This window comes from Anomaloglossus baeobatrachus, chromosome 11 (genome assembly GCF_048569485.1).
Source record: "Anomaloglossus baeobatrachus isolate aAnoBae1 chromosome 11, aAnoBae1.hap1, whole genome shotgun sequence".
Taxonomy (NCBI): domain Eukaryota; kingdom Metazoa; phylum Chordata; class Amphibia; order Anura; family Aromobatidae; genus Anomaloglossus; species Anomaloglossus baeobatrachus.
Window position 1 is genome coordinate 104,342,831 of NC_134363.1, and position 25,923 is coordinate 104,368,753.

Here is a 25,923-nt window from a genome sequence, read left to right on the forward strand (position 1 = left end):
ATCAGCGTCAGCCAGCTTTGCCATAGTGCTAGGACCTGGGGTTGGTACTGGGTATGGCGAAGTGCACTCCGCAAATTCATCAAAATTGAATTGAAATCACAAATTATGGTGACTGAAGTAGCGTTTCTGGAGGACATGCACATGTGTTGTAAGATACGCCTAGTTCATTACATCCCGTGCACCCATAGTGAGTTTGGTGAATCTTACCCCAGTGTTGCCTTCATTAACACTGGCTTGCAAAAGATCAATCCTAATTAATTTGGCTAAAAGATTTACACAGTTCCTGCAGTGCTAAATCAGTCACTGTTTTTTCTGTGATTCTTAGGCCCTGTGAGCACTGGAAAACGGAATTTTCTTATGAAAATTCTGCAGGGTCTGAAAGATTACCGCACGCGCGGTAAAAAAAAAACGCGGCAAACCGCACCCGAAAACTGCATGCAGTTTGCCGCGGTATTGTTTGCGGTTTTGCCACGTGCGGGTTGGTGCATGTGTTTTAATGCATTCAATGCAATAAAGCACATTGAAGAAAAAAAAAGTAATTTCCTTCTGAGATAGATAGTAGATAGATAAATAGACAGAAGAATAGATAGAGGGATAGATAGAGTCCCTGTGAGGACACTGCAGTTCTCACGGTCGGTAGTGTGTTCACATTACCGGCCGTGAGAAATGACTTGTGGTTACCTCTGCAGGCTCGTTACGAGGCTGCATTCAGTACAGTGTCAGTCGCAGCTGGATGCAAGCATCGTAGGACCTCTGTGGATTAGGTCGGAGCTGTGTGTTTGGGAGGGGTTAATAAAGGGGTGAAACGGGCTTTTTTGTGTTTTATTTAAAATAAAGGATTTTTCGGTGTATGTGTTTATTCACTTATGGGTTGATCATGTCAGCTGTCTCAGACGCTGCCATGATCAAGCCTGGACTTAGTGGTGGCGATCCGCTGCCATTTACTCGTTATTACCTGGATTGCCACCGCATCACAGCAACAGGAAGAGCCGGGACACTCTGGGATTGCCTCATAATGGATGCGACAGTCCCGGGGTAGCTGCGGCTAATATTCTGGGCTGCGGGAGGGAGGGGGGGCATTAACCCTGGCCCTCGCCCTCCCCAGCCTGAGAATACCGGGCCTCCGCTGTGTATTTACCTCGGCTGGACGGGAAAAATACGGCGGAGCCCGCTTTTTTTTTTTTTTTTTTTGCTATATATCCGTTTGATTTGTATGTGTATTCTATATGTCTGTGTCTGTGTGGGAGTGTGATTTGTGTGTGTTCTATGTATGTGTCTGATGCGTTTGTTTACACTCTGCTCCGCTTCTTCTTCCTGTCATAATGACATCACTTCCCTGCAAAACGCAGGCAGCGATGTACATTATTTCCCGAAACCGCGAAATACTGCAGGGAATAACGCAGGAAAACGCAATGAACCGCACCGAATTTGCTGCCTGCGTTATTCCCTGCGGGATTTTACAATTGCATTGCAGTCAATGGAGTGAAATGCCGCAGCGACGTGCGGAAAAGAAGTGACATGCAATTGTTTTTGCTGTGGGAATCCCGCAGCAAAACATGCAGCTGTCAAAATCCGCCTACTGCGCACAGCATTTTTTTTTCCCATTAGGTTTTGCTGGTGATTCACTGCAGAGATGTCATTAACATAACATGCAGCAAAACCGCAGGAAATCCGCGGCAAAGAACGGCAAGTGCGCACAGGGCATTATAGCTTATTTTTCTGGTACATTTAATAGGTCTTTACTGCAATGTTTTGATACTGACATTATCTTGTTCTTGACAGCATTTTAAAGCTTTAGCAGAGGGAAAAAAAGAGAGAATTTCATCTGGGAAGACTGCGACACCAAGTGCTGATACAGAGGGCATAAACTACAGCTAAGAGCTTCTTCCACTCGACCTCCCCCATATACAGCCCGTACGTCGTGCACCATGCACAGCACTGTGTAATCTCACTGAGAAGCTGGGTACTGATAAAACCAAGCTGGGTCTATCATTTTCATGAAATGATCCTTTACTGGATTACTATTAAATAAACGATTGGTAACAATAGTTGTAACTATCTGCGTGTTTCTGTATATATTCATATATTTTTTTGCAATGTAATATAATTCACATTTAATAAACCTTTTCAGTATATTTCATGGCCTTTCAAGTTTTTAATTGTAGTTGATGTCATGTACAACTGTAAGATTTTTCATCACATCAAGTGTTAGGGTACTTTCACACTTGCGTTCAGCGGAGTCCGTCACTATGGAGAATAGCGCAGTCCGTTAACGCACTGCGCTATTCTCCATAGACTTGTATGGATGACGCACTGTAACGCAAGTGTCAGTGTTGCATCCGCCGGACGACGCAGTGTCGTTATTTTGATGCTGCGTCAAGCGGAAGGAACGCAGCATGTAACGTTTTTTTGAGCAGCGGAATCCTTTGGATTTCACTGCGCATGCTCTCTCTGGCTCCCTCCACCCGTAACCAGGGTACACATCGGGTAACCAAGGAACCCTGGTTACGTGTGCAGGGAGCCCGACACTTCCCCGCTCGGCTCCGCCCCCTCCCCGCACTCCGTATGTATACACACACACAATCGCACACACACAATCGCACACACACACACACACACACTCACACACTCTTACACTCACCTGTCCCCCAGCGATGCAGTCCCCGCAGCACTGACATCCTCAGCCATGGCCCTGCTCGGCTCCACCCACTTCGCACTACGCCCCCCCCCTCCCGCCCCCCGCCCACACTGTCGGCGACCGAACGATCAGCTGATCACCCGGCGGCCAGCTACTGTTAGTGATCGGCTGATCACCCGGCGGCCGGCTACTGTGAGTGATCGGCTGATCACCCGGCCGCCGGCTACTGTGAGTGAGCAGCTGTTCACCCGGCGGCCGGCTACTGTGAGTGATCGGCTGATCACCCGGCGGCCGGCTACTGTGAGTGAGCGGCTGATCACCCGGCGGCCGGCTACTGTGAGTGATCGGCTGATCACCCGGCGGCCGGCTACTGTGAGTGATCGGCTGATCACCCGGCGGCCGGCTACTGTTAGCGATCAGCTGATCGTTCACAATAGTCTGCCGACTGTAAAACTGTAAAAAAAAAAAACAAAAAAAAAACTAAAACGAATTGCGTTGTTTTGCAGCATCCGTTGTGCCACTATATGCAACACATCCGTTGCATCCATCACACAATGCAATGCAACGGATGCCGTTCAACGCAAGTGTGAAACTAGCCTTAGAATCATGTCTTATAAAGGTATTCTGAATTATAGCCGTTTTGACACATTTACATCCTTTCTGAAATACACTTGCTGATGTCTCAAGAAGAATCATTTCAGTGAGGGCACAGCCTCTGCACCGTGATATTGATTCCCCAAAAAATGGAGAATAAGCACAGTGAAATCCACACATGGACTCAACGTTGTATGTCGTGGTCCTGCTGCACACAGCGCTCATATCTTTCCCTGCACATGGCAGCTGATCTGATGAGCCATGTGCCTCCTAATAGTCGTGGGTGGATCAGAATTCCACCCGTGGCCGTTAACCAGTTAAATCCTGCTGTCAATCTCTTGACAGCGGGATTTAACACATGCCGTCAGGGAGCGCACCATTCTTCACTCCCAGCGGCGCTCATGGGATGTCATTGCGGGGTGTCGATGGGTTGTCATGCAGCCAGGGGTGAGCTGAGAACACCGGTGTATCATTACAATCCTGCTGTGGACTCCGGCAGCAAGACGGCATTCATATGATACTGTGATTTCTGCTATACAGAACAGTGCTGATGCATCCCTCTGTGCTTCACAAGAAATCAGATCATCGCAACGTCAAGTCCCCTAAGGTGACTAGCAGGGCTGTAGAGTCTGAGTTGTGGAGTCAGAGTCTGAGCTCATTTTGGGGAGTTGGTATAAAATGCACCGACTCCGACTCCTAAAATATATAATAAATTGGGGACAGTAGTGCAATGCAGAATGTGCTGAATATTTTTTCATAGGAATTTGGGAAAGTTATGAAATGTCCTATAAATGTCTATTCTATTCCTGATCTAAGGCTAGATTCACACAGTGTTTTTGCTGCGTTTTTTGAGGATACGATTGTCAGCTGCAAAAGCAGATCAGCTTTTTAAAAAACCGCATCACCTGAAAGGTTTCTGAGCTCATAAATAATGCTTTCAATAGCAAAAGCAGATTAGAAAACCACCACACAAACTGACATGCTGATTGAGCACAAAAACGGATCCTCATAAAACGCTGTGTCTGAATGTCCTATCTTTTCACCCATTGCCTTTGCTGGATGCCCAGAGTCACTGCATGTCACTGAATTATTTTGCTATCAATGTTCGATATATTTGTGACAAGAAAGAAATTGTTAGCAAGACACTGGCAGTAACAGATACTAATGCTCATCACACCAGCCAGTTTCTCCAGGCCTTAGTGGAAAAAGTTCTGCAAGATTACAAACTCAAAAAAAGAACAGGTTCTTGCTATTGTAGCGGACAATGCTTCAAACATAAATACAATTAAACTGATGAATGAGAGTAATGAACAATAGCTAGAAGAAAATTTAGAATTCAGTATGTTTGAGATGGAAGGCCACAGTGCTGTTCATGTAACTGAGGAACAAACATATTACAATAGAAGAACAGCAAAATGATACTTTAGGATTAGATGATCTTGTTGAAGCTGCTTCAAAACACTTTCATATTCGTCACATGCGTTGTGTTGTGCACACGCTGCAGCTGGCAATAAGAGAGTCTGCAAGAGGGACCCCGATTTCACACATCCAGCTTTTCACCAATTTGGCGGATGCGGCACACTCCAGTACAGTGTATACCAGACCTGGGCAAGGGGCGGCCCGCGGGCCACATCCGGCCCGCCTGCTCTCTGTGACCGGCCCGCCCGTCTTCAGCCGGTGCAGTGGAGCCGGGCTGCAGCGTGCCGAGCAGGGAGAGATCCTGTGCAGGTCCGCACAGTCAGTGCAGGCAGCGGAACGCAGGAGTCTTTCCTCTGTTCCCTGCCGGCACTAATTGTCAGTGACACGCGCGCGCTCTGACGTTGTCAGTACTGTGCTGCGTGTGTCATTTCAAAAGTTCCCGTCCGGCAGGAGAAGAGGCAGCACAGCAGACGGAATAATTCATCTTGCAGGACCTGCGATGATGTCACGCCCATGTGACTGTGTGGGAGGACACACAGGATGCCGGGCAGAAAGCAGAAGATACTGAATCCTGAAGGAGATGTGGACACATGATGACTGGTAATGAGAAAAAAGAGGACATGAGGGGGAGGGGGGCTGCAGGGTGAGTGCATATGAGGGAAGATGGAGCTGCAGGGTGAGTGCATATGAGGGAAGATGGAGTTGCAGGGTGAGTGGCATATGAGGGAAGATGGAGTTGCAGGGTGAGTGGCATATGAGGGAAGATGGAGTTGCAGGGTGAGTGGCATATGAGGGAAGATGGAGCTGCAGGGTGAGTGGCATATGTGGGAAGATGGAGCTGCAGGGTGAGTGGTATATGAGGGAAGATGGAGTTGCAGGGTGAGTGGCATATGTGGGAAGATGGAGTTGCAGGGTGAGTGGCATATGAGGGAAGATGGAGTTGTAGGGTGAGTAGTATATGAGGGAAGATGGAGTTGCAGGGTGAGTGGCATATGAGGGAAGATGGAGTTGCAGGGTGAGTGGCATATGAAGGAAGATGGAGTTGCAGGGTGAGTGGCATATGTGGGAAGATGGAGTTGCAGGGTGAGTGACATATGAGGGAAGATGGAGTTGCAGGGTGAGTGGCATATGAGGGAAGATGGAGTTGCAGGGTGAGTGGCATATGTGGGAAGATGGAGTTGCAGGGTGAGTGGCATATGAGGGAAGATGGAGTTGCAGGGTGAGTGGCATATGTGGGAAGATGGAGTTGCAGGGTGAGTGGCATATGAGGGAAGATGAGGGAAGATGGAGTTGCAGGGTGAGTGGCATATGAGGGAAGATGGAGTTGCAGGGTGAGTGGCATATGTGGGAAGATGGAGTTGCAGGGTGAGTGGCATATGAGGGAAGATGGAGTTGTAGGGTGAGTGGCATATGAGGGAAGATGGAGTTGCAGGGTGAGTGGCATATGAGGGAAGATGGAGTTGCAGGGTGAGTGGCATATGAGGGAAGATGGAGTTGCAGGGTGAGTGGCATATGTGGGAAGATGGAGTTGCAGGGTGAGTGGCATATGAGGGAAGATGAGGGAAGATGGAGTTGCAGGGTGAGTGGCATATGAGGGAAGATGGAGTTGCAGGGTGAGTGGCATATGAGGGAAGATGGAGTTGCAGGGTGAGTGGCATATGAGGGAAGATGGAGTTGCAGGGTGAGTGGCATATGAGGGAAGATGGAGTTGCAGGGTGAGTGGCATATGAGGGAAGATGGAGTTGCAGGGTGAGTGGCATATGAGGGAAGATGGAGTTGCAGGGTGAGTGGCATATGTGGGAAGATGGAGTTGCAGGGTGAGTGGCATATGAGGGAAGATGAGGGAAGATGGAGTTGCAGGGTGAGTGGCATATGAGGGAAGATGGAGTTGCAGGGTGAGTGGCATATGAGGGAAGATGGAGTTGCAGGGTGAGTGGCATATGAGGGAAGATGGAGTTGCAGGGTGAGTGGCATATGAGGGAAGATGGAGTTGCAGGGTGAGTGGCATATGAGGGAAGATGGAGTTGCAGGGTGAGTGGCATATGAGGGAAGATGGAGTTGCAGGGTGAGTGGCATATGTGGGAAGATGGAGTTGCAGGGTGAGTGGCATATGAGGGAAGATGGAGTTGCAGGGTGAGTGGCATATGAGGGAAGATGGAGTTGCAGGGTGAGTGGCATATGAGGGAAGATGGAGTTGCAGGGTGAGTGGCATATGAGGGAAGATGGAGTTGCAGGGTGAGTGGCATATGTGGGAAGATGGAGTTGCAGGGTGAGTGGCATATGAGGGAAGATGGAGTTGCAGGGTGAGTGGCATATGCGGGAAGATGGAGTTGCAGGGTGAGTGGCATATGAGGGAAGATGGAGTTGCAGGGTGAGTGGCATATGAAGGAAGATGGAGTTGCAGGGTGAGTGGCATATGAGGGAAGATGGAGTTGCAGGGTGAGTGGCATATGAGGGAAGATGGAGTTGCAGGGTGAGTGGCATATGAGGGAAGATGGAGTTGTAGGGTGAGTGGCATATGAGGGAAGATGGAGTTGCAGGGTGAGTGGCATATGAGGGAAGATGGAGTTGCAGGGTGAGTGGCATATGAGGGAAGATGGAGTTGCAGGGTGAGTGGCATATGAGGGAAGATGAGGGAAGATGGAGTTGCAGGGTGAGTGGCATATGAGGGAAGATGGAGTTGCAGGGTGAGTGGCATATGTGGGAAGATGGAGTTGCAGGGTGAGTGGCATATGAGGGAAGATGGAGTTGTAGGGTGAGTGGCATATGAGGGAAGATGGAGTTGCAGGGTGAGTGGTATATGAGGGAAGATGGAGTTGCAGGGTGAGTGGCATATGAGGGAAGATGGAGTTGCAGGGTGAGTGGCATATGTGGGAAGATGGAGTTGCAGGGTGAGTGGCATATGAGGGAAGATGGAGTTGTAGGGTGAGTGGCATATGAGGGAAGATGGAGTTGCAGGGTGAGTGGCATATGAGGGAAGATGGAGTTGCAGGGTGAGTGGCATATGTGGGAAGATGGAGTTGCAGGGTGAGTGGCATATGAGGGAAGATGAGGGAAGATGGAGTTGCAGGGTGAGTGGCATATGAGGGAAGATGGAGTTGCAGGGTGAGTGGCATATGAGGGCTGCAGACTGACAGAAGGATGTGAAGGGGTGCAGAGTGTTTGAGAGGGGTAAGTTGGGGTACAGGCAGGGTGAGATATGTGGGCAGGGTGTGTGACATATGGGATGTAATGTGTGTGATATGGGGGTGCAGGCTGTATGGGGTGTAGTGTGTGTGATATGGGGGTGCAGGCTGTATGGGGAGTAGGGTGTGTGACATATGGGGGTGTAGTATATTACAGGTGTGCTATATGGAGGTGTAGTATATTACAGGTGTACTATATGGAGGCGTAGTATATTACAGGTGTGCTCTATGGAGGTGTAGTATATTACAGGTGTGCTATATGGAGGTGTATATTACAGGTGTGCTCTATGGAGGTGTAGTATATTACAGGTGTGCTATATAGGGGTGTAGTGATGTAGTATACTACAGGTGTGCTTTATGGAGGTGTAGTATATTACAGGTGTACTATATGGAGGCGTAGTATATTACAGGTGTGCTCTATGGAGGTGTATATTACAGGTGTGCTCTATGGAGGTGTAGTATATTACAGGTGTGCTATATGGAGGTGTATATTACAGGTGTGCTCTATGGAGGTGTAGTATATTACAGGTGTGCTATATAGGGGTGTAGTGATGTAGTATATTACAGGTGTGCTATATGGAGGTGTAGTATATTACAGGTGTGCTATATGGAGGTGTATTATATTACAGGTGTAGTATATGGGGTGTAGTGATGTAGTATATTACAGGTGTATATGGGGTGTAGTGATGTAGTATATTACAGGTGTATATAGGGGTGTAGTGATGTAGTATATTACAGGTGTACTATATGGAGTTGTAGTATATTACAGGTGTGCTATATGGGGGTGTACTATATTACAGGTGTAGTAGATGGGGTGTAGTGATGTAGTATATTACAGGTGTACTATATGGAGGTGTAGTATATTACAGGTGTGCTATATGGAGGTGTAGTATATTACAGGTGTACTATATGGAGGTGTACTATATTACAGGTGTAGTATATGGGGTGTAGTGATGTAGAATATTACAGGTGTAGTATATAGGGGTGTAATGATGTAGTATATCGGAGGTGTATTATATAGTGGTGTAGTATAATACAGGTGTATATGGGGGTGTAGTATATTACAGGTATATGGAGGGAGTGTAGTATAATACAGGTGTAGTATATAGGGGTGTAGTGGTGTAGTTTATTACAGGTGTAGTATATGGAGGGGGTGTAGTGATGTAGTATATTGGGTAGAACTGAGGTAATTATATTAGTCCGGCCCTCTAAACCAATCCCAATTTCTCATGCGGCCCCATGGGAAAATTAATTGCCCACCCCTGGTGTATACGGTACAGTGGTAGTGCGACAAACGCCGTCACATGCTGTCATGTGACCCGGAAGTTGTGGCGCTGCCACTGTACTGTATCGTACTGTACTGGCGTGCGCCACATCCGCCAAACCGGCAAAAAGCCGGATGTGTGAAACTGGACAGACATGCTGGAAATCTGATTGGAAATGCATACCTACAATACCCATTATGCACAAAACCTTTGTCACAGGACTTCTTAGAGACTAAGGAACCACCTTTTGCATGTCTTCTACAGCATCAAGAGTCAAATCAAGAGGGAATTTGAAACACAAAGGAAGACACTTTCAGAAAGCACAGAGCAAAAAGTACAACAATACTACTACAGACTACGAACCCTTCTGATCCACAAGGAAAAGAAGCTACACAGACTGCGCCTAAATTCAGGACTTAATACAAACAGGTTGAAAACAAAGCCAAAACCTAACAACTTGGACAACCACTCCATTCAAGACACAAAAGCATCTAACTGTGTTATCAATCTCTCGGATTATAAACCCAACAAAGTGGAACTTGCTGTGCTTTCTAGGGGACTCTCATTTTGTCCTACTAAAGCTATAGACAGAACTGAACTCTGCAGCGACATGGAAGATTACTTCAGGAGACTACGCCTGAGGGAATATTTTAACGATGCAGATGATTCAGAATCCACCCAGACTGAAGGAAGACGGATCTTGACAAACAAGAAAAGATCAGATTGGACACCTGCACCTGGACGCAACCCTCCTTTGGATACCTATATAGACACTTTCAGACATTTGGTAAAATCCAGAATCCTAGACACACACACAGGAGGCAACCATCCAACATCAGTGCCCAGGAGAGAAGGGCCATAAAATCTTTGAAAACCAACAAAGAAATCATCATTAAACCTGCAGACAAGGGGGGTGCAATAGTCATGATGAACAAATCAGACTACATGAAGGAAGCACACAGACAACTGACGGACACATGCTAATATAAAAAAATTGGAGTCTGACCCTACACAGGACTATTACAAGGAACTGAACAAGTTCGTCTCTTGTCTGCCTGACATATCCATAAGAACTGATGAACTGATACTGGTGAGTCCAAGAATAGGCACATTCTACATGCTTCCCAAAATTCACAAATCTGGAAACCCAGGAAGACCCATCATTTCATGTGTGGGCACCCTCACTGAACAAGTCTCTGGATGGGTAGAGCGTATCCTTAAACCCTTGGTAAGGGATACAACCAGCTACATCCAGGACACTACTGACCTATTGAAAAAACTATCAGCAATAGGTCCTCTACCAAAGGGAACCATTCTTGCCACCATGGATGTGGAATCCTTGTACTCGAATATTCCACACCAGGATGGATTAAATGCTTGCAAATGTTTCCTGGAAAATACAGGAATTGATGCCGATTCTGTGGTAAAACTTACAAAATTCATCCTCACCCATAATTACTTTGCATTTGACAATAACATATCTACAGGAGACTGGTACTGCAATGGGAAGCAAAATGGCACCACAATATGCAAATCTTTTCATGGCCAAGCTTGAGAGTGACTTTTTATCCTCTTGTCCTATTAGGCCTCTGGCCTACTACCGTTACATTGATGATATTTTAATCATCTGGACAGAGTCTGAGGAGCAGCTGAAGACCTTCCATAAACACTTTAATCAGTTTCATCCCACCATCAACCTAACACTCAACTACTCCTGCACTGAAATCAACTTTTTGGACACCATCATTAAACTATGGAACAATGAAATAGAGACATCCCTGTACAAGAAGCCAATTGACCGTCCAACATACCTGAAATGGGACAGTTTTCATCCAAAACACAAACTCTATAGTGTACAGTCAGGCCATCAGGTACAATCGGATATGTTCCAACACTACTGATAGAGACAATCACCTTGAGGGCCTCAGAAAGACCTTTCTGAATCAAGGCTACCACCCAAGAACAATTGAAAACCAGATTGCAAGAGCCACCAGAATATCAAGAGACCATCTCCTACATTATAAAACTAAAGAAGAAAACAACCGGGTACCTCTTGTAATCACCTACAATCCACATCTAGAGGTGTTAAGAGCAGCCGCACGGAAACTACAACCATTACTGCAAAAAGATGCCCGATTTAAAATCTTTTTTTATCCCGAACCGCCCACTTCTGTGTTTTAGGCAGCCCCCGAATCTAAGAAGCATCTTTGTCAGAACTTGCTCCTATCCTCTCCAACAACAACAGGAACATTTCCCTGCAACCAGAAAAAATGTAAGACCTGTCCATTTATATTGACAACGGACAAGATAAAGATTCCAAGATCACATCAGGACTACAAGATCCCAGGTACCTTCAGCTGCACCACAACCAATGTGGTGTACTTAATTATATGTACCAAATGTCCAACTGGGGGACTGTATGTAGGGGAGACCGGACAACAGCTCAGGACAAGGATGAATTCTCACCGCCACACAATTAGAGAAAAAAGGATGGATCTACCTGTGGCCAAACCTTTTTGTAACCCAGACCACAGCATCATGGACATGAAATTGCTGGTATTGAAAGGGAATTTCAAGTCCCAAAGAGACAGGAGAGTCTGGGAGTACAAACTTATGATGAACTTTGACACATTCAGAGCAGGATTGAATGTGTCTCATGGATTCATGTCTTTTTACATCAATTAAGAGATGTGTTCCTCAGACCATCCGGGGGCATCACAGCCCTGGACTAGATCCTAATCCGAGGACAATAAAACTTTCAAACTGAACTGCAGCAATATTTATGGCCACAACAGTTTGTCCTCTTGCCATACTGATAGTTCTGCTTCATGTCACTTCTTTTATTTACTGCCCCATTCTATGTCCTGTTGTGTATAAATATGTGACTTCAGATTTTGTGTTATATTGAGCCTGAAGAAGAGACCTGAGAGTCTCGAAAGCTTGCTATTATTACCATCTTTTCAGTTAGTCATTAAAAGGTATCAACTACTGAGGACTCTCAGTTCTTTTAAACAAACTTTTTTTGGAAAAGTGAGGAAATTTGGCTATTGCCGCCAGAACCCCGAAAATTGATTCCATCTTGAAGAGACGCGCTGGGAAAGCGGCAATTGTTGATCAAGCCACTCGTTGAGGCAGCACTTATTTAATGACTGAGCGATTGCTTGAACTAAAATCCTTTCTTATAGATATGGTGAACCCTCAAGTAATCTTAAATGAAGGTCAATGGACACAGGTGGCTGAATTGAAGGAATTGCTTAATCACTCATTTACCGTGACTAAAAAATTACAATCTGAGGATTTAACTCCTGGCATTTTTATAAGGGAGTGGAAGAACTTGCTATTTTGCCTGTCCCAAAGAGGAGGTTTAATCCCAGATGGCATTTCTGCTTCAATGAAACGGAGAGAGACACCGCTATTGGAAAATAAAATTCTTCTGGCAGCTGTTTATGTGGACCCAAGTCATCGTATACTGCTTGATGATCAACAGCTTACTAAAGGAAAAGAAGCTCTGGCTGAGGTAGCAGTTAGGATGAGCGGCTACAGGACTGCCAGGCGCAAGAGGACTTGTGCTACTGCTGCCATATGTTCATCCTCATCAGATGAGGAGTTTAACTTTGCCTGCTCCATGTCATCCAAATACTTGTCAAAGTGTTGCCGCATGGAAAAAGAATTTTCTCCTATAGCAGCAGATTGGCCAGATTTCAGTAAAATTTTTCACTTGCTCTCAAAGAAATAGAAAAATTCAACCATTCATCAAAACTAACTGTGCATGAGGCAATTCCTTTATACCCGGAAATTGTTAGAGACGTTGGCCATGTGGTTACGGCTTTGCCTCCAACCCAAGTTACTGTAGAGAGGTTGTTCTCCAGCCTTAAAATTATTAGGTCAAATTTGAGGTCATCTATGAAGACTGCACAAATGTTATTTAGTATGCTTTACATACATTTAATCATTTTTATGATACAATAATCAAGATATTTAGATAGAACATAAATATATTTATTGGAATACAACTTTGTAACACAAACTGTAATAAATTGTAAATATGTAATATATATATATTACATATTTACAATTTATTAGTTTTTTGTGTTCTAAAGTTGTATTCCAATAAATATATTTTATGTTCTATCTAAATATCTTGATTATTGTATCATAAAAATGATTAAATGTCTGATGTTCACATTATACTACAATAAATTTTTCACTTAACTATAAGCAATATATGTGGGAGTCGGAGTCGTGGAGTCGGAGTCAGTGCAAGGGAAATTGAGGAGTCTGAGTCAAAGGTTTGACTTACCGACTCCACAGCCCTGGTGACTAGTAAATACAATAAAAAGTAAAAAAAATAGTTTTTAAAAATATGGAAAAAAAACCCCACACGTTCAAGTCCTCCCCTTTTTACCCCATTGAAAATAAAACAAATGAATACAAATACACATATTTGGTATTGCTGCTTTCATAAATGTCTGATCTATCAAAATATAAAAAAAGTTAATCCACTCAGCAAACAGCGTAACGAAAAAAAAATAAACCCCTGCCCAACATTGGACGTACGGAGTCCATCCTGATGATCGTGCTGACCTAGGAGCTGTGCCTGGTGCGGTTACCGTCGGAGACTCGCCTTACCTGGCTCTCAGTCCCGGACGATGCCCGCGCCATCCCTGGCGGTTTAACTTCCCTAAATGCTGCAATCTATCGATCTATATCAAGTTCAAAACCATGGTTATTTTGCTATATAAATCTATATCGATTGCAGTATTTTAGGGGTGTGGAAGAGGGATCACGCTCCCTCTCCTCTCTGATCGGTGCCCCGTGATGTAATCGTGAAAGCCTGATGGTTACCATGGTGAACCAAGGTCGTCATGAGGACCCCCGGGTCACCAAGGTACAGAAAGCATCTAGGATCACGTCAGGAACATGATCGCAGATGCTTCTGTCAGTGCAGCACTGACAACTATAATGTATTGCAACGATCGATCATTGCAATACTTCATTACTGCAATCAGAGCAGTAAAAGGTAATGTCCCATGTAGGAATGAAGCAAAAAAGTGGAAAACAAATTGTAAAAATATTTAAAAAAAAATAATACTGAAAATGAACAAAAAAAATGAAGAAAAACGTATGCCAATAAATATGTACATTTATGTAAAAAAAGTACACCTTTTAATACTATTGCATCCGTAGCAACCCGATCTATAAAAACGGCGTAAAAAATAATTAAAGCCAATTTTTAAACTGATGTTGATTTGTTTATTCTGCATCTAAAAGATAGCAGTACAGCGCAGCTCATATTTATCCTGTACTCTTCCCTGAGCGCTTATATCAGGGATTACGTGTAAATCTCTGAAAAACATGATTCATACAAAATTCCCAATAGAGAATTCACTGTAATGAGACAGGAGATGTCACTTTAACCTCACGTCTGGCCTTTTAACACATTTTTATAGGTGTGCACAGAAGTACGGTCAACAACAAATTTGTTAACCTTTTGAAAAGATTAACACCTCAGAATCCCTGGGATCCATTAAAGCGTTTCAGAGTTGTAACCTCATAAAGTGACACTGATCAGAATTTAAAAAATAAAAAATGAAAAAAAGGCCTGGTTCTGAAGGTGAAAATTGGCTCGGGTGTGAAAGGGTTAAAAACGCCAGAATTATGTTTTTGTTTTGGTTGCCACAACATTGCAATAAAATACAATACAAGGGGCTATTGATAAGTCGTTGGCTTTGTGACTTTTTTTTTTTTGTTTCTATGGTAACGAATGTTATATCACATGAAAGCCTTGTGTCTAATATATGTTTTCAAAATTTTGTGTTTGTTGCTTACGGCAACAGTGTTCTACACACGCGGGAACATAAAATGGCAGAGTCTAATTTGATGTCACAGCAACTGAGAGCAGAGGAGTGATAAAATTCTTGTTTCTGCAAGGAAAGTCCGCTAAGGATATTCATGGTGATATGTCGCAGACATTGGGGGATCAATGCTCTTCATATTCCATAGTTAAGAACTGGGTTGTCAAATTTAAAATGGGCCACTTCAGCACCAATGATGAGGAACGTCCTGGACGATCGAGAGTGGTTGTTGTTTCGGAGATCATCAATGCTGTATACAACCTCATATTGGAGAATCAACAAATTTCGGCTAAAGCAATGTTCTGGGATTAGGAGGGCGTGCTGCTAGTGGACTACCTTCAAAAGGGTTTCACCATCAATGCAAAGTATTACATTGAACGTTTGGACCAATTGAAGGCAGCTCTGAAGGCCAAAAGGTGCGGCAAGCTGTCCAAAGGAATCTTGTTCCTGCAAGACAACGCCTCCACTCACACTGCACAAGCAAAACTGGCAGAGCCGGGCTTCAGCTGGTTGATCACCCACCTTATTCACCAGACCTAGCTCCCTTCAACTATCATGTTTCCAAAACCTGAAGAAACACCTCAAGGGTACAAAATTTCACACCATTTCTGATGCCATGACTGCTTTGGATGCCTGCTTTGAGGCACAACTGAAATACTTTTTTTTGCTATTCTTACAGAACTTGGAATACCTACCTACTGCATACAATGTCTAATGTGGGGTTGTCCTAATGTATGTATATAAAAAAAACAAACAAACACAGGATACAATGACTTGTATGGTATAGTTTATTCTCAATTTATTACTTTGTATATAGTTTTCCATTGAAGGAAACAATGCACATAAAATTTCCTACCATTCTGTCTCTTTCACTCTTTCTACAAGGCACCTTCATCTCAGCTCCAGACGATTGTACTGTACTTTTAGTTTTTAATTTGTTGTTCACTTTGCGTTCCCCATGTTTTACAAATTAAACCTATAATACTCTTCAAGCAATTCCTTTTCTTATTATTCAGGCCAACTTGCTCCCGAAAGGAGTGACTTTTGTTTTATATAGACTCTCTAATCTTGTGTCCAAAAAGACAATGAGGAGCAGAAGAGACCTGGCGATATGAGAATTTACTATAGACTTCTATAATTATATTTCCAATATAACCACCTGCGTAATATCGTGTAATCCGCCACTTTGTGGAGCATGGACAGCATGAAAACGCTTAAGGTATTTTGTGATATCTCGCACCAATACAAAAGCAGAAGATCCTATAAAGGGAATGTATCATCAGAAAATTATCCGGTTTTTATGTTAATTGCATTTTTTGAAAACATGTTTTGAATTTTTGTTTCATTTTCCAAATTATTTTATTTTATTTAGTTATTTTTTTTTTAAAATCTTACAATTTTCATGGTAGGCCTAATAAAAGCAACATATTTGTGGTTCTTTTCAGCAGCCACATAGATATAGGTAGCCATAGCCTGGCACAGACTGACTTTAATCGGCAGGTTTTATTGGCATGCTCCGACCTGAGCTAAGGCCATTGTGAATGGAGTAAGAGGAGGTGAGGTGTAATGTTAAGTATTGTATATAGATGTGTTACCTTTCATTGTAATCCAGTCATTAATGATAACTGGAGATTAGTGGCCAATATGAAATTGCAAGATTTCTGATGTACGGTATTTGTTTTTATTTGATAATATGGAAGGTAAAAAATAAACATCTAATATTAAAAAAAAATGATTTAAGGGGTGCCTGACTAGACATTCCAGATGTCAAAAACACAGGCATTGTGAATAACACATAAGCAGGTCCCCAGACACTTCTCCCTATCCTGCTTACCTCTGAGACAGGTCCCGATACGCTTCTGCCTGCCCTGCTGACCTCTGAGAGAAGGTCCCTGGATTCTTCTCCCTGCCTTTCTCACCTCTGAGACAGGTCCCCAAATGTTTCTCCCTGCCCTGCTGACCTCTGACATGGGTCCCTGGATGCTTCTCCCCACCCTACTCACCTCTAAGATAGGTCCCCAGCACCTTTTTACCAAACTGCTCACATCTGAGATGGGTCCTCAGCACCTTTTTCCTGCCCCCCTCACCTCCGAGACAGATCCCTAGACGTTTCTCCCTGCCCTGTTCAACTCTGACACATGTCCCCTATGGCTTCTCCTGCCCTCCTTGCCTCTGAGACAGGTCCCTGGCAGCTTCTCCCTGCTCCTTTCCAGTCTGAGATAGATCCCTGGAGTCTTTTCCCTTAAGTTGACAGTAACTGTGTGTAACTCAAGGTGCCTGTGGTTCGGGGAGCATGAATCTTATGACAGGTTCTCTTTAATCATTAGGTGATTTTCTGATTAGACATTGCTTTCCGACGTCCCACAGATGCTTGAACATGTTGAGACCCAGGAAATGCGAGGCAGAATCAACACCTTGAATTCTTGTCATGTTCTTCATACTATTTCTATAAAATATTTGTAGTGTGGAACGACAAATTACCTTGATGAAAGAGGCCACTGCCTTTAGGAAATGCCATTGCCAAGTGGTGGACTTGGTCTGCAGCAATGGTTATGTGGTGGTATGTGCAGTATCATAGAAAGGCCTATTCACACCAGGCTTGTAATGTACATTCGCGTGTATGTCCGGAAGGCTCCCAGCATACATGCTTTAATATGTCCATAGTGTTAGAATGCTGGTGTGGGCCAGAGAGTGTCTTTTTGGCATTTGCTTGGCTGGAATACATCAATGTAATAGAAAAAAAAAGTATATAATAGCATAGTAGACTACTTTATGCTATTCAACTCTGTACAAAAAAAGATATGTTTGCCAATTACACTTTTTACAGTGGGGCCCAATGGGTGATGGGTGCCACAGTATATTATCTGTCTGGACAGCTCCAGGGACATAGCTGTTCATGTATGGAGAGTTACCATACATGGTCAGTTGGATCACTGGACTTCTCTGAGCAGTGTATGTCAGCTATGGTGATACAGGGAAGGGGCAGTATGGGTGACCTATCCCATTATACAGTGGGATATATTGCAAAGCCTTCTGTTGGAGCTATATGTCTGAACTCCCAGCACCATATTTATCTGATGTGTATATGTGAACAGAACCTAACATCAACATCAATGCCAGGATCCAAGGGTTTCCAGCCGATCTTTGCCCAGAACATCATACTGTCTCTTACCTTTACCCAATTGTGTATCCTGGTGTTATCTTCTCCCCAAACGCAGCCGGACGTCCACATGATGTGACAGAAAATGTGATCAAGAAATGTGGGCAGACCAAGCTAAGTACTTTTATTGCTTCAGGGTCCAGTGCTGGAGCTCAAGTACCTGTTTAAGAAGGTTTCAGCATGGACAGGGAACAGCGTGGGAAACCTGGTTTGACAATTCTTTGATTGTTTGGCAAGTTGCAATACACCGTATGATTTAACACCTTTCTATCATAGATATCCTATATCCATATGGGACAATGGTAAGCTAACTTACTACTAAGGGTATAACCCAGTAAAGTCGCTCAGGTCCTGTTGCCTTAAATCTGCTAAAATTCTGTAAAATCTGTGCACATGTATTTTACAGGCAGATTCTGCTCTGAAAACCGCATGGGAAAGCGCTACTTGATGAACATATGAATGTCACGTTCCCACCGGAGTCTGCTCCTGCGACTTCTGCTTCAGTCACCAGGCGACGCAGTGTTCCCGCTGTGGACAGTGCTGGTGATAGGAGAGGAGACGGTGCTAGTGGCTCTGGTGAACGCAGGCTCCGCTCTTCCACTAAGCTGGGTTTCCATGGGACCTGCAGTACCACTGGCTGAGTGCAGGTGGCGTGTGTCTTCCAGCTGAAGTTACCACCTTTCAGCTACACCCAATAATAAGGCACCACACCCTTCTAATCCCCCCCCCTTGTCTTCTTGGCCCTGCCAAAGATAGTTTTGAAATTCCTGCTTGCCTCTGGTATTCCCTGCTCTGCATAGTGATCCACGTGTTTTGACCTCTGCCTGCTCTGACTATTCTCCTGCCTGCCGTTTTTGTACCTCGCTGTCAGATCCAGTTTTGACCTCTGCCTGATTTTCTGACCACGCTCCTATCTTCCAATTTTGTCCTGTCTCCGTATCTCCTGGTTTGACCTTGCCTGACGACTACTCTCCTCTGGACTGCTGCCTTCCACAGGTAGCCATCTCTGGGGCCCTGCCTAATTCCAAATCCCTGTATAGGGGTTAAAGGGTTTCAGGGGTTCTCGGGGTCCTGCTTAGTGAGCAGCTTTCCCCTAGCCTGTCCATCACAGCCATTCTGAGACTGTGGTGCCAGGCAGGCATTACAATGAATAGCAAGTAGTGTTTACACAGAAATGCATATGTTCGGTCTTTTGAACTTCTTTTACAGTTGCCAAGCGGTTAATAGACATGAGATGACCATTCTTCAGGTGTTTGGAAGGGTTCAAAAGACGCAAAAAGCGATTTAGCTTGACAAACTGCTAGTAGATTACTCATTGTTGAATGGAGTTAAAAACAAATTACAGGAAAATAACAGTAAAAAAAAAAAGATGGGAGAAAAAATGCTTAAAAAAAGTCAGTCGTCAAAACTGTTGACAAAGTGCTCTGGAAATGACAAAAAATAAGGCTAAAAAAGCTTGTGTTTCCTCAAACAACATCTTGAAAAACGGGTTCACTGACCTGAAAAAGACATTGTGTAAACCCTAAAGGAGAATGTCTTGGCATAGGTCTTCCCTTCGTCTATATCATTTTTGGGGTACCGCAAATCAAGTAGTAAAAGCAAAGTGAAGCCAAGAGATACCTACAGTAGCAATAACTACATACAGCCATGATTTTCTATGTGGTAAGCCTTGGAAAGTACGCTACTATAGGCTCAGCTTCATAGCCGTGGGCCAATTTAGGAAATGTATTAATAAAATGCCGAAGAGTAGATTTTCGGCTGATACAATGTATTGTCCAGTGTTTGGCCACATATTCAGCATAGGAAAGTTCCTCTAACACTTGGAAGAAAGTCTGTTCATAGAACAGGTAACTACAGCCAGATCTCATCACTGCTTACACTGGATGCTTTATAGATGTAGCCAACAAGAGGAAATCGATCAAACCCTGCAAAGACGAGAGAAAAGAAGAAATGCAGCTTATACTAAGGTTTAAGAGGTTTTATCTCATCTAAATATAGATTAATAGGGCTGCTCAAATCGTCTGTGTAAATCGTCCCGAACAAGGACCACAATGCACAAACTGCCCACAAGTCTCCCAAGTTTGACGGCTTCATATATTTCTATAAGGTTGTGAAGCTCAGACTGGAAGAGCCATAGTCTGTCTGAGCACTGCGGTCGAACCGATTTGCACAGGCGCAGCCCTTACCTGTATGACGAAGTACTGAAGTACAGTTAAATACCCTATAACTATGCCCCTGCTGGGACTGTTCCAGAGCAATGCTGAAAGCAGGAGATTCTACAGGAAGAGATTGTATCAGTCCGTTCATTCAGAACAGGACAATGTAAGATTCCTGTATAAACTCTAGTAGGATCTGTTTTTTGGGGAAACTTTTGGTTTATCTATTGGCACACCTGAACCGATGTTAAAGAGGTGGTTCCCTACTTAGCATTACTGGCCTCATCAATATAATTTTCAGAAACAAGGCTTCTCTCAAATACCTTGCGTAGTCAACTATGCCTGTGAGCGGCGCTATTGCGGTCTGCTCATCCCCATCACGTGAGCCTCGGGCTCCATGACCTCTGAAATCCGGTGATGTCAAGTCAACTTCCAGTTGACCCGAAATCACCGAGGCGGCCATAGTCTCCCTGAGTGACTGGGATGTGGGTGGAGTTTCACTGCTTGTCACAGCCCATCATCTCACGTGCTCCCTCCTTCACTGCAGAGCACCGCAAGCAAGAGCGAAGCTGCGCTGTGACGAGCGGTGAAACTCCACCCACAGCCCTGTCACTCAGGGAGACTGGGGCTGCCTCGGTGATGTCGGGTCAACTGGAAGTTGACGTGACATCACCAGAGTTAAGAGGTCACAGAGCCCGGGGCTCATGTGATGGGGATGAGCGGACCGCAATAACGCCACTCAGAGGCACTATTGCCAACACAAGGTATTTGAGAGAAGCCTTGTTTCTGAACGTTACATCAATGTGGCCAGTAATGCTAAGTAGTGAACTACCCCTTTAAGAGTTACAGTTTCCTTAATTTCTCTCCCCCCAAAATTACGCAGCTTTAAATTAAACAACAATTCACAGTGGCACATGCTAAATTTGGCATATGATAAATTTGACATATCTTTACCTACTTTAAATGTACACCACCTCCTTGTTGGCTTGGCTTAGACTTAAAGGGGTATTCCCATCTCCAAGATTCTATCCCAATATGTAGTAGTAGTAATAATAATATTAGCAAATACCTCCAATTAGAAATGTAGTATAATCATGTAATGAGTGTGTGACGTTGACCGACAACCCTGTGATGTCTGACTGCAGAAGGTAGCTGCGTTTGGCTGCACAAACTCCTTGAGTTTCATTCTTTTTTCTTTGGTATGAATGGAGTTCAATGTATCTTCTCTGTTAGGGTTAACTCTTTCCCTTTAGGACTCTACAGACATTTTGACCTTTTCAGCTGCAAATCCTTATCCCCACTCACTGTGTCTTTCTATACCTACATTTCCACTTGATTTGTTGCCGGTGATAGAGTTTTACTCCTAAACTGTCCAGCTTGCAGGCAGTCTGCTTGCAATCTCCTGGCAACGTGTTTTTGTATGATGCTGTCGCTCTCCCAAAGTCATCTTGGAGATAAGTTGTCCATTTGTATTCCCCTGGACTAGTGCTCATTCCGTCTGATCATGACCTAGGGCCCAGTTCAGGGTCAACCAGGGCCTAGGTATCCCACTCGGTGCATAGTTGCAAAACCTATCTAGGGACGTCAGGGGAGCCAGGGGCCAGTGGTACGTTTTACCAGGGTTTCCATCTTCCCTTTCCCTAAAGTCAGGGTTTTCCATTCCCCCAATTTGCCGTTTGTCTGGTATTCCCCCATACCAAGCGTGACAGATAAGCTACGTTATTTACCTTGTGCAGTGCAGCTTAGGTATTCATTGTTATGGACACTTGCAACTAACTAACTAGCTAACTGTCACTAAATGAGTGGTCATAACCAAAGATTCCTAAGCTACTGCAATACCCTGCACATGGGGTAAGTAACATAGCTTATCAGGAGAACTATACTTCATTCCTAAATTTAAGGTATTTGATATTATTATTATTATTATTATTATTATTACACCTACTACATATTGGGATAGGATATTGGAAATGGGAATATCTCTTTAATTTTTGTCATTATTTAATGCATTTTAAAGGGGTTGCCCAGTCTCAGAAGAATAGTCTGTAGTCCTTTTATGTGACTGCAGACTGCCATATTGTGACAGCATGTGATGTACACACTGTCACCATTTCCTTGTACTCAGTGTAGGTGAGTGGTCACGTGACTACATATGTGATTTGCATACTTGCAATCACATTGCAACTAATTTCACAAGTTTCAACAGACTTCTATTGTGACTGCAGACTTTTTTTTCTGAGATTGGACAACCCCTTAAAGTCAAGTTGGGTCGAGTGAAACATAATGTCAAACACTTAATAAATATGGAACATGACATGGGCACCAGAATTATGGTGCATTTTGAACATTATTGTCTCTATTCACAGCTGCCTACATGCCCCTCTATTACTTGCTGCAAGGTGTTAATCAGGGGCGGTGTTAAAAGGGGAGGCAAACTAGCAATTTCCCAGGGCCCCACTTCCTCAGGGGCCCCCAGCATTTTTAGCGGAAACTACATTGCCAATAGCAGTTCTGCATTATCAGTGTAATTTCCGATATCGAGAGTGCACCAGGATCTTTGGTGACATCCCAGCCTTGTGACCGTGTTGTCACCACAGGTCATGTACCATGTGGGACTATAGAAGAACTGAAAATAGGAGACTAGTAAGTCCTGTATAGTGCATATGAATATATGTCTGTATGTACGTGCTAATTGTATACATGCCTGTCTGCATGTGGGTGTGTATATTCATGTATGTATGTATGTATGTATGTATGTATGTATATGCTCTGTGTATACATAAAACTGTTTCTATGTGTCCTTTGTATACATGTCTATATGTATGTTCTGTGTGTACGTGTGTATACGTGCCTATATTTGTGTCTATGTGCTCTGCGTGTTTATATACACACACGTATGTATGTGCTCTGTGTATACATGTTTATATGTACTGTATGTGCTCCATGCAGTGTCTGTATGAATGTGTTCTGTGTATGCAGTACATGTGTCTGTATGTATGTGCTCTGTGTATACATATGTGCTCTGTGTATACGTTTCTATGTACTCTACATATTTATGTGCTCTGTGCATAAATATGTCTTTAGGTATGTTCTCTGTGTATACTTGTGTGTATTTATGTATGTGTTCTGTATATGTGTCTGTGTCTATGTTTGTGCACTCTGTATATATGTGTATGCATGTATGTGCTCTGTGTATTCATACATATGGGTTGTGAGGCAGTGACAGGTGCCATATATGAAGGTCGCTATGTTTCCCCCAGAATGTGTCTGGAGACCTTGTGAGACCTGCTGGAGTGTGTTATATTCACAGTCACCGCTGTGAGTGCAACACAAAATAAAAGAATGTGAACTTGGTCAATCTATTTGACCATGTATTTTGTTTAAATAAACCTGTTAGGGCTTTTAATTTTGGAGAGATCTGTAGGTCTGGCAGTGGTACAGATCTCTCACTCCAGTCCAGGTCTTGCAACAGGCTCATGTCCGGGGAATTCCATTTAATCTTGCAGTGCACAATGCAGGGATCCACGCTGCTGGAGCAGCAGGCACTGTGTGATCCTGGCTGAGTGGAGTAACACAGGCCAGTACTGAGAGACCTGGACACAGTAAGCAGACCCATGCACTTGAGATTCCTACAGCGGTGGAGGAGTCAAATAGACTCTTGCAGCAAGACCCTGCACCCAAAATTCCTACAGTGGTGCAGGTGTTGACCAGAACATTAGTAAGCATGTACTAAGAGAACCAGCTGTGATCCAGAAAGACATGCCAGGACTGTGAAAAGTGCTCTGTTTGTGTTTAGTCAATAAAAAACTGTTGGGTGTGGACAAGCCTGCTTCACTTTACTGGCTATAGTAAGCCACTGCCTCAGGGACTGTATTTGCGGTGTATATATAGCGCCCCTGAGGCTTCAGTAGCTACAGGGTATTGCATCTCACTTAAGGTGCAGTACTCATCCCGGGTAAGGAAGAGGCTAACTACTGGTGTTCATCACTTAGGCCGGTGTCCCACTTGCGATTACTGCGCGTATATCTTGTGCGAGTTTCACGGTGCATCACCAGTCACGGACTCACACTCTGCTCAAAGGAGCAGGTCGGTTGCATCCACCTATATGCAGCCGATCCACTCCTGTGAGCAGAGTGTGAGTCCGTGACGGGTGATGCATCATGAAACTCGCGAGAGATATATGCGTGGTAATCGCAAGTGGGACACCGGCCTTACACAAAACACAACTTAGTAGCAGGCCACTGGAACTGGGCTAAAAGTGGTCCCCATAGCAAAGGGACTTTTCCAACCACTAGTGAGTCATCAGGAATGTGGGGGCAGCACAAAGGAAGTGCACAAATTTTTACCTCAGAACAGTCTGAGATGCAGGAGAAGCAGGTTCACTGAAGGGCGTGCTTAAGAGCTCCTTCAGAGGGACCGACTGAGAGGAGTACTTAAGAGCTCTCTCGGGACCGACTGGAGAGAGTACCAGGACATCAGGGACTCACAGGACCATGGTTGCTGAAGGGCGTGCTTCAGAGCTCCTTCAGTTAGGAACGGGCAGACTGGAAGAAGCAGGAGACGACCGGTGGAGCTGGTGAGACGGAGGAGCAACACGGTAGCCGAGGGGTGAGCCTAACAGCCCCTTCGGGACTGGCGCAGTCAGGGTGCAGAACCCTAGGGTGGCATACACTTCACGTTGCACCATCATAATCTGCAGAGAAGGGGGATTTCATGTCCCATTGCCCACCACAAAGGTCCCGGGGCACAGCAGCATATAGAGTCAGGAGTCTCGGTCGACCACGGTCGGCCCACAATTGATTTGCGCTGCCTGCGAACGGGATGGAAACTAAACCCAAGGACACTGGGGTCCCCAAGAAGCTTCACGCCATGGGGATCCACACTACAGAGCGCAAGGAAGGAAGATCTCACACTCCACAAAACCGATGGTGGGCTCTGAATCATCCGGGATCGGCTGGGGCCCATAACGGTGGAAACTGGCACTCCAAGGGCGACGACCTCACAGTGAGTAAAAAGAACTTTGTCCGCAGTTCTGGTGTCATCCCGTCATTACCGGCACCGTCGCCCCATGCTCTGGCGCTAATTCCCCTTACTCCCCACCATCGTCCTCCCTCGGGCCGAGCTCTACCTGTGGGCAGCTGGACCATATGAGCTGTGTGACCAACCGCCTCGATGGAGAGCAACATCTCGCAGCGGCGGCTGATCGTTGGCCACATACCATGGGTGGCTCTGCAAAGCAAACCCCCTCATCATCCCCTATGCTGGTCACCTTGCACTCTTTTATTGACACCGACGGGGCCATGGAGCCAGGTCAGGCCATTCACAGCAACCCCAAATACCACTGGCCCAGTGACTAGTAGCCCTGATGCCCCATGGGTGCATTATATACATATGTATCTGTATGTATGTACTCATTGTATAGATGTGTCTATATCCATGTGTATCCATGTGTATCCATGTGTATCCATGTGTCTGAATGTATGTGCTCTGTTTATAGTGCTCTTTGTATATTTGAAGACTCAGACTTCAAAGTTGGATTTCAAAAAGGCAAATTTTAAGGGACTCAGAGAGCGGATAAGGAGGGATCCAATGGCTGGATGTCCTTAAGGACAGAAATGTCCAGGATGGGAAATTCTGAACATGAGATTCTC

General features: G+C 44.6%; 2 protein-coding genes across 3 annotated transcripts in view; one reads left to right on the top strand and one right to left on the bottom strand.

Moving 5' to 3' along the window:
• IFT46 (intraflagellar transport 46) overlaps positions 1 to 2,136 on the top strand; it is a 95,654-nt gene extending 93,518 nt beyond the window's left edge. Inside the window, exon 12 of the mRNA XM_075329114.1 lies at positions 1,783 to 2,136. Within this exon, the coding sequence (XP_075185229.1) occupies positions 1,783 to 1,878 (96 nt within the window). The 3' untranslated portion in view covers positions 1,879 to 2,136. The remainder of the gene's footprint in view (positions 1 to 1,782) is intronic.
• A 13,587-nt stretch (positions 2,137 to 15,723) lies between these two features.
• TMEM25 (transmembrane protein 25) overlaps positions 15,724 to 25,923 on the bottom strand; it is a 218,853-nt gene continuing 208,653 nt past the window's right edge. For both annotated transcript variants that reach the window (XM_075327469.1, XM_075327468.1), the window contains one exon: positions 15,724 to 20,041. In XM_075327469.1, coding sequence (XP_075183584.1) covers positions 19,968 to 20,041 — 74 coding nt within the window. In that variant the 3' untranslated portion in view covers positions 15,724 to 19,967. The remainder of the gene's footprint in view (positions 20,042 to 25,923) is intronic.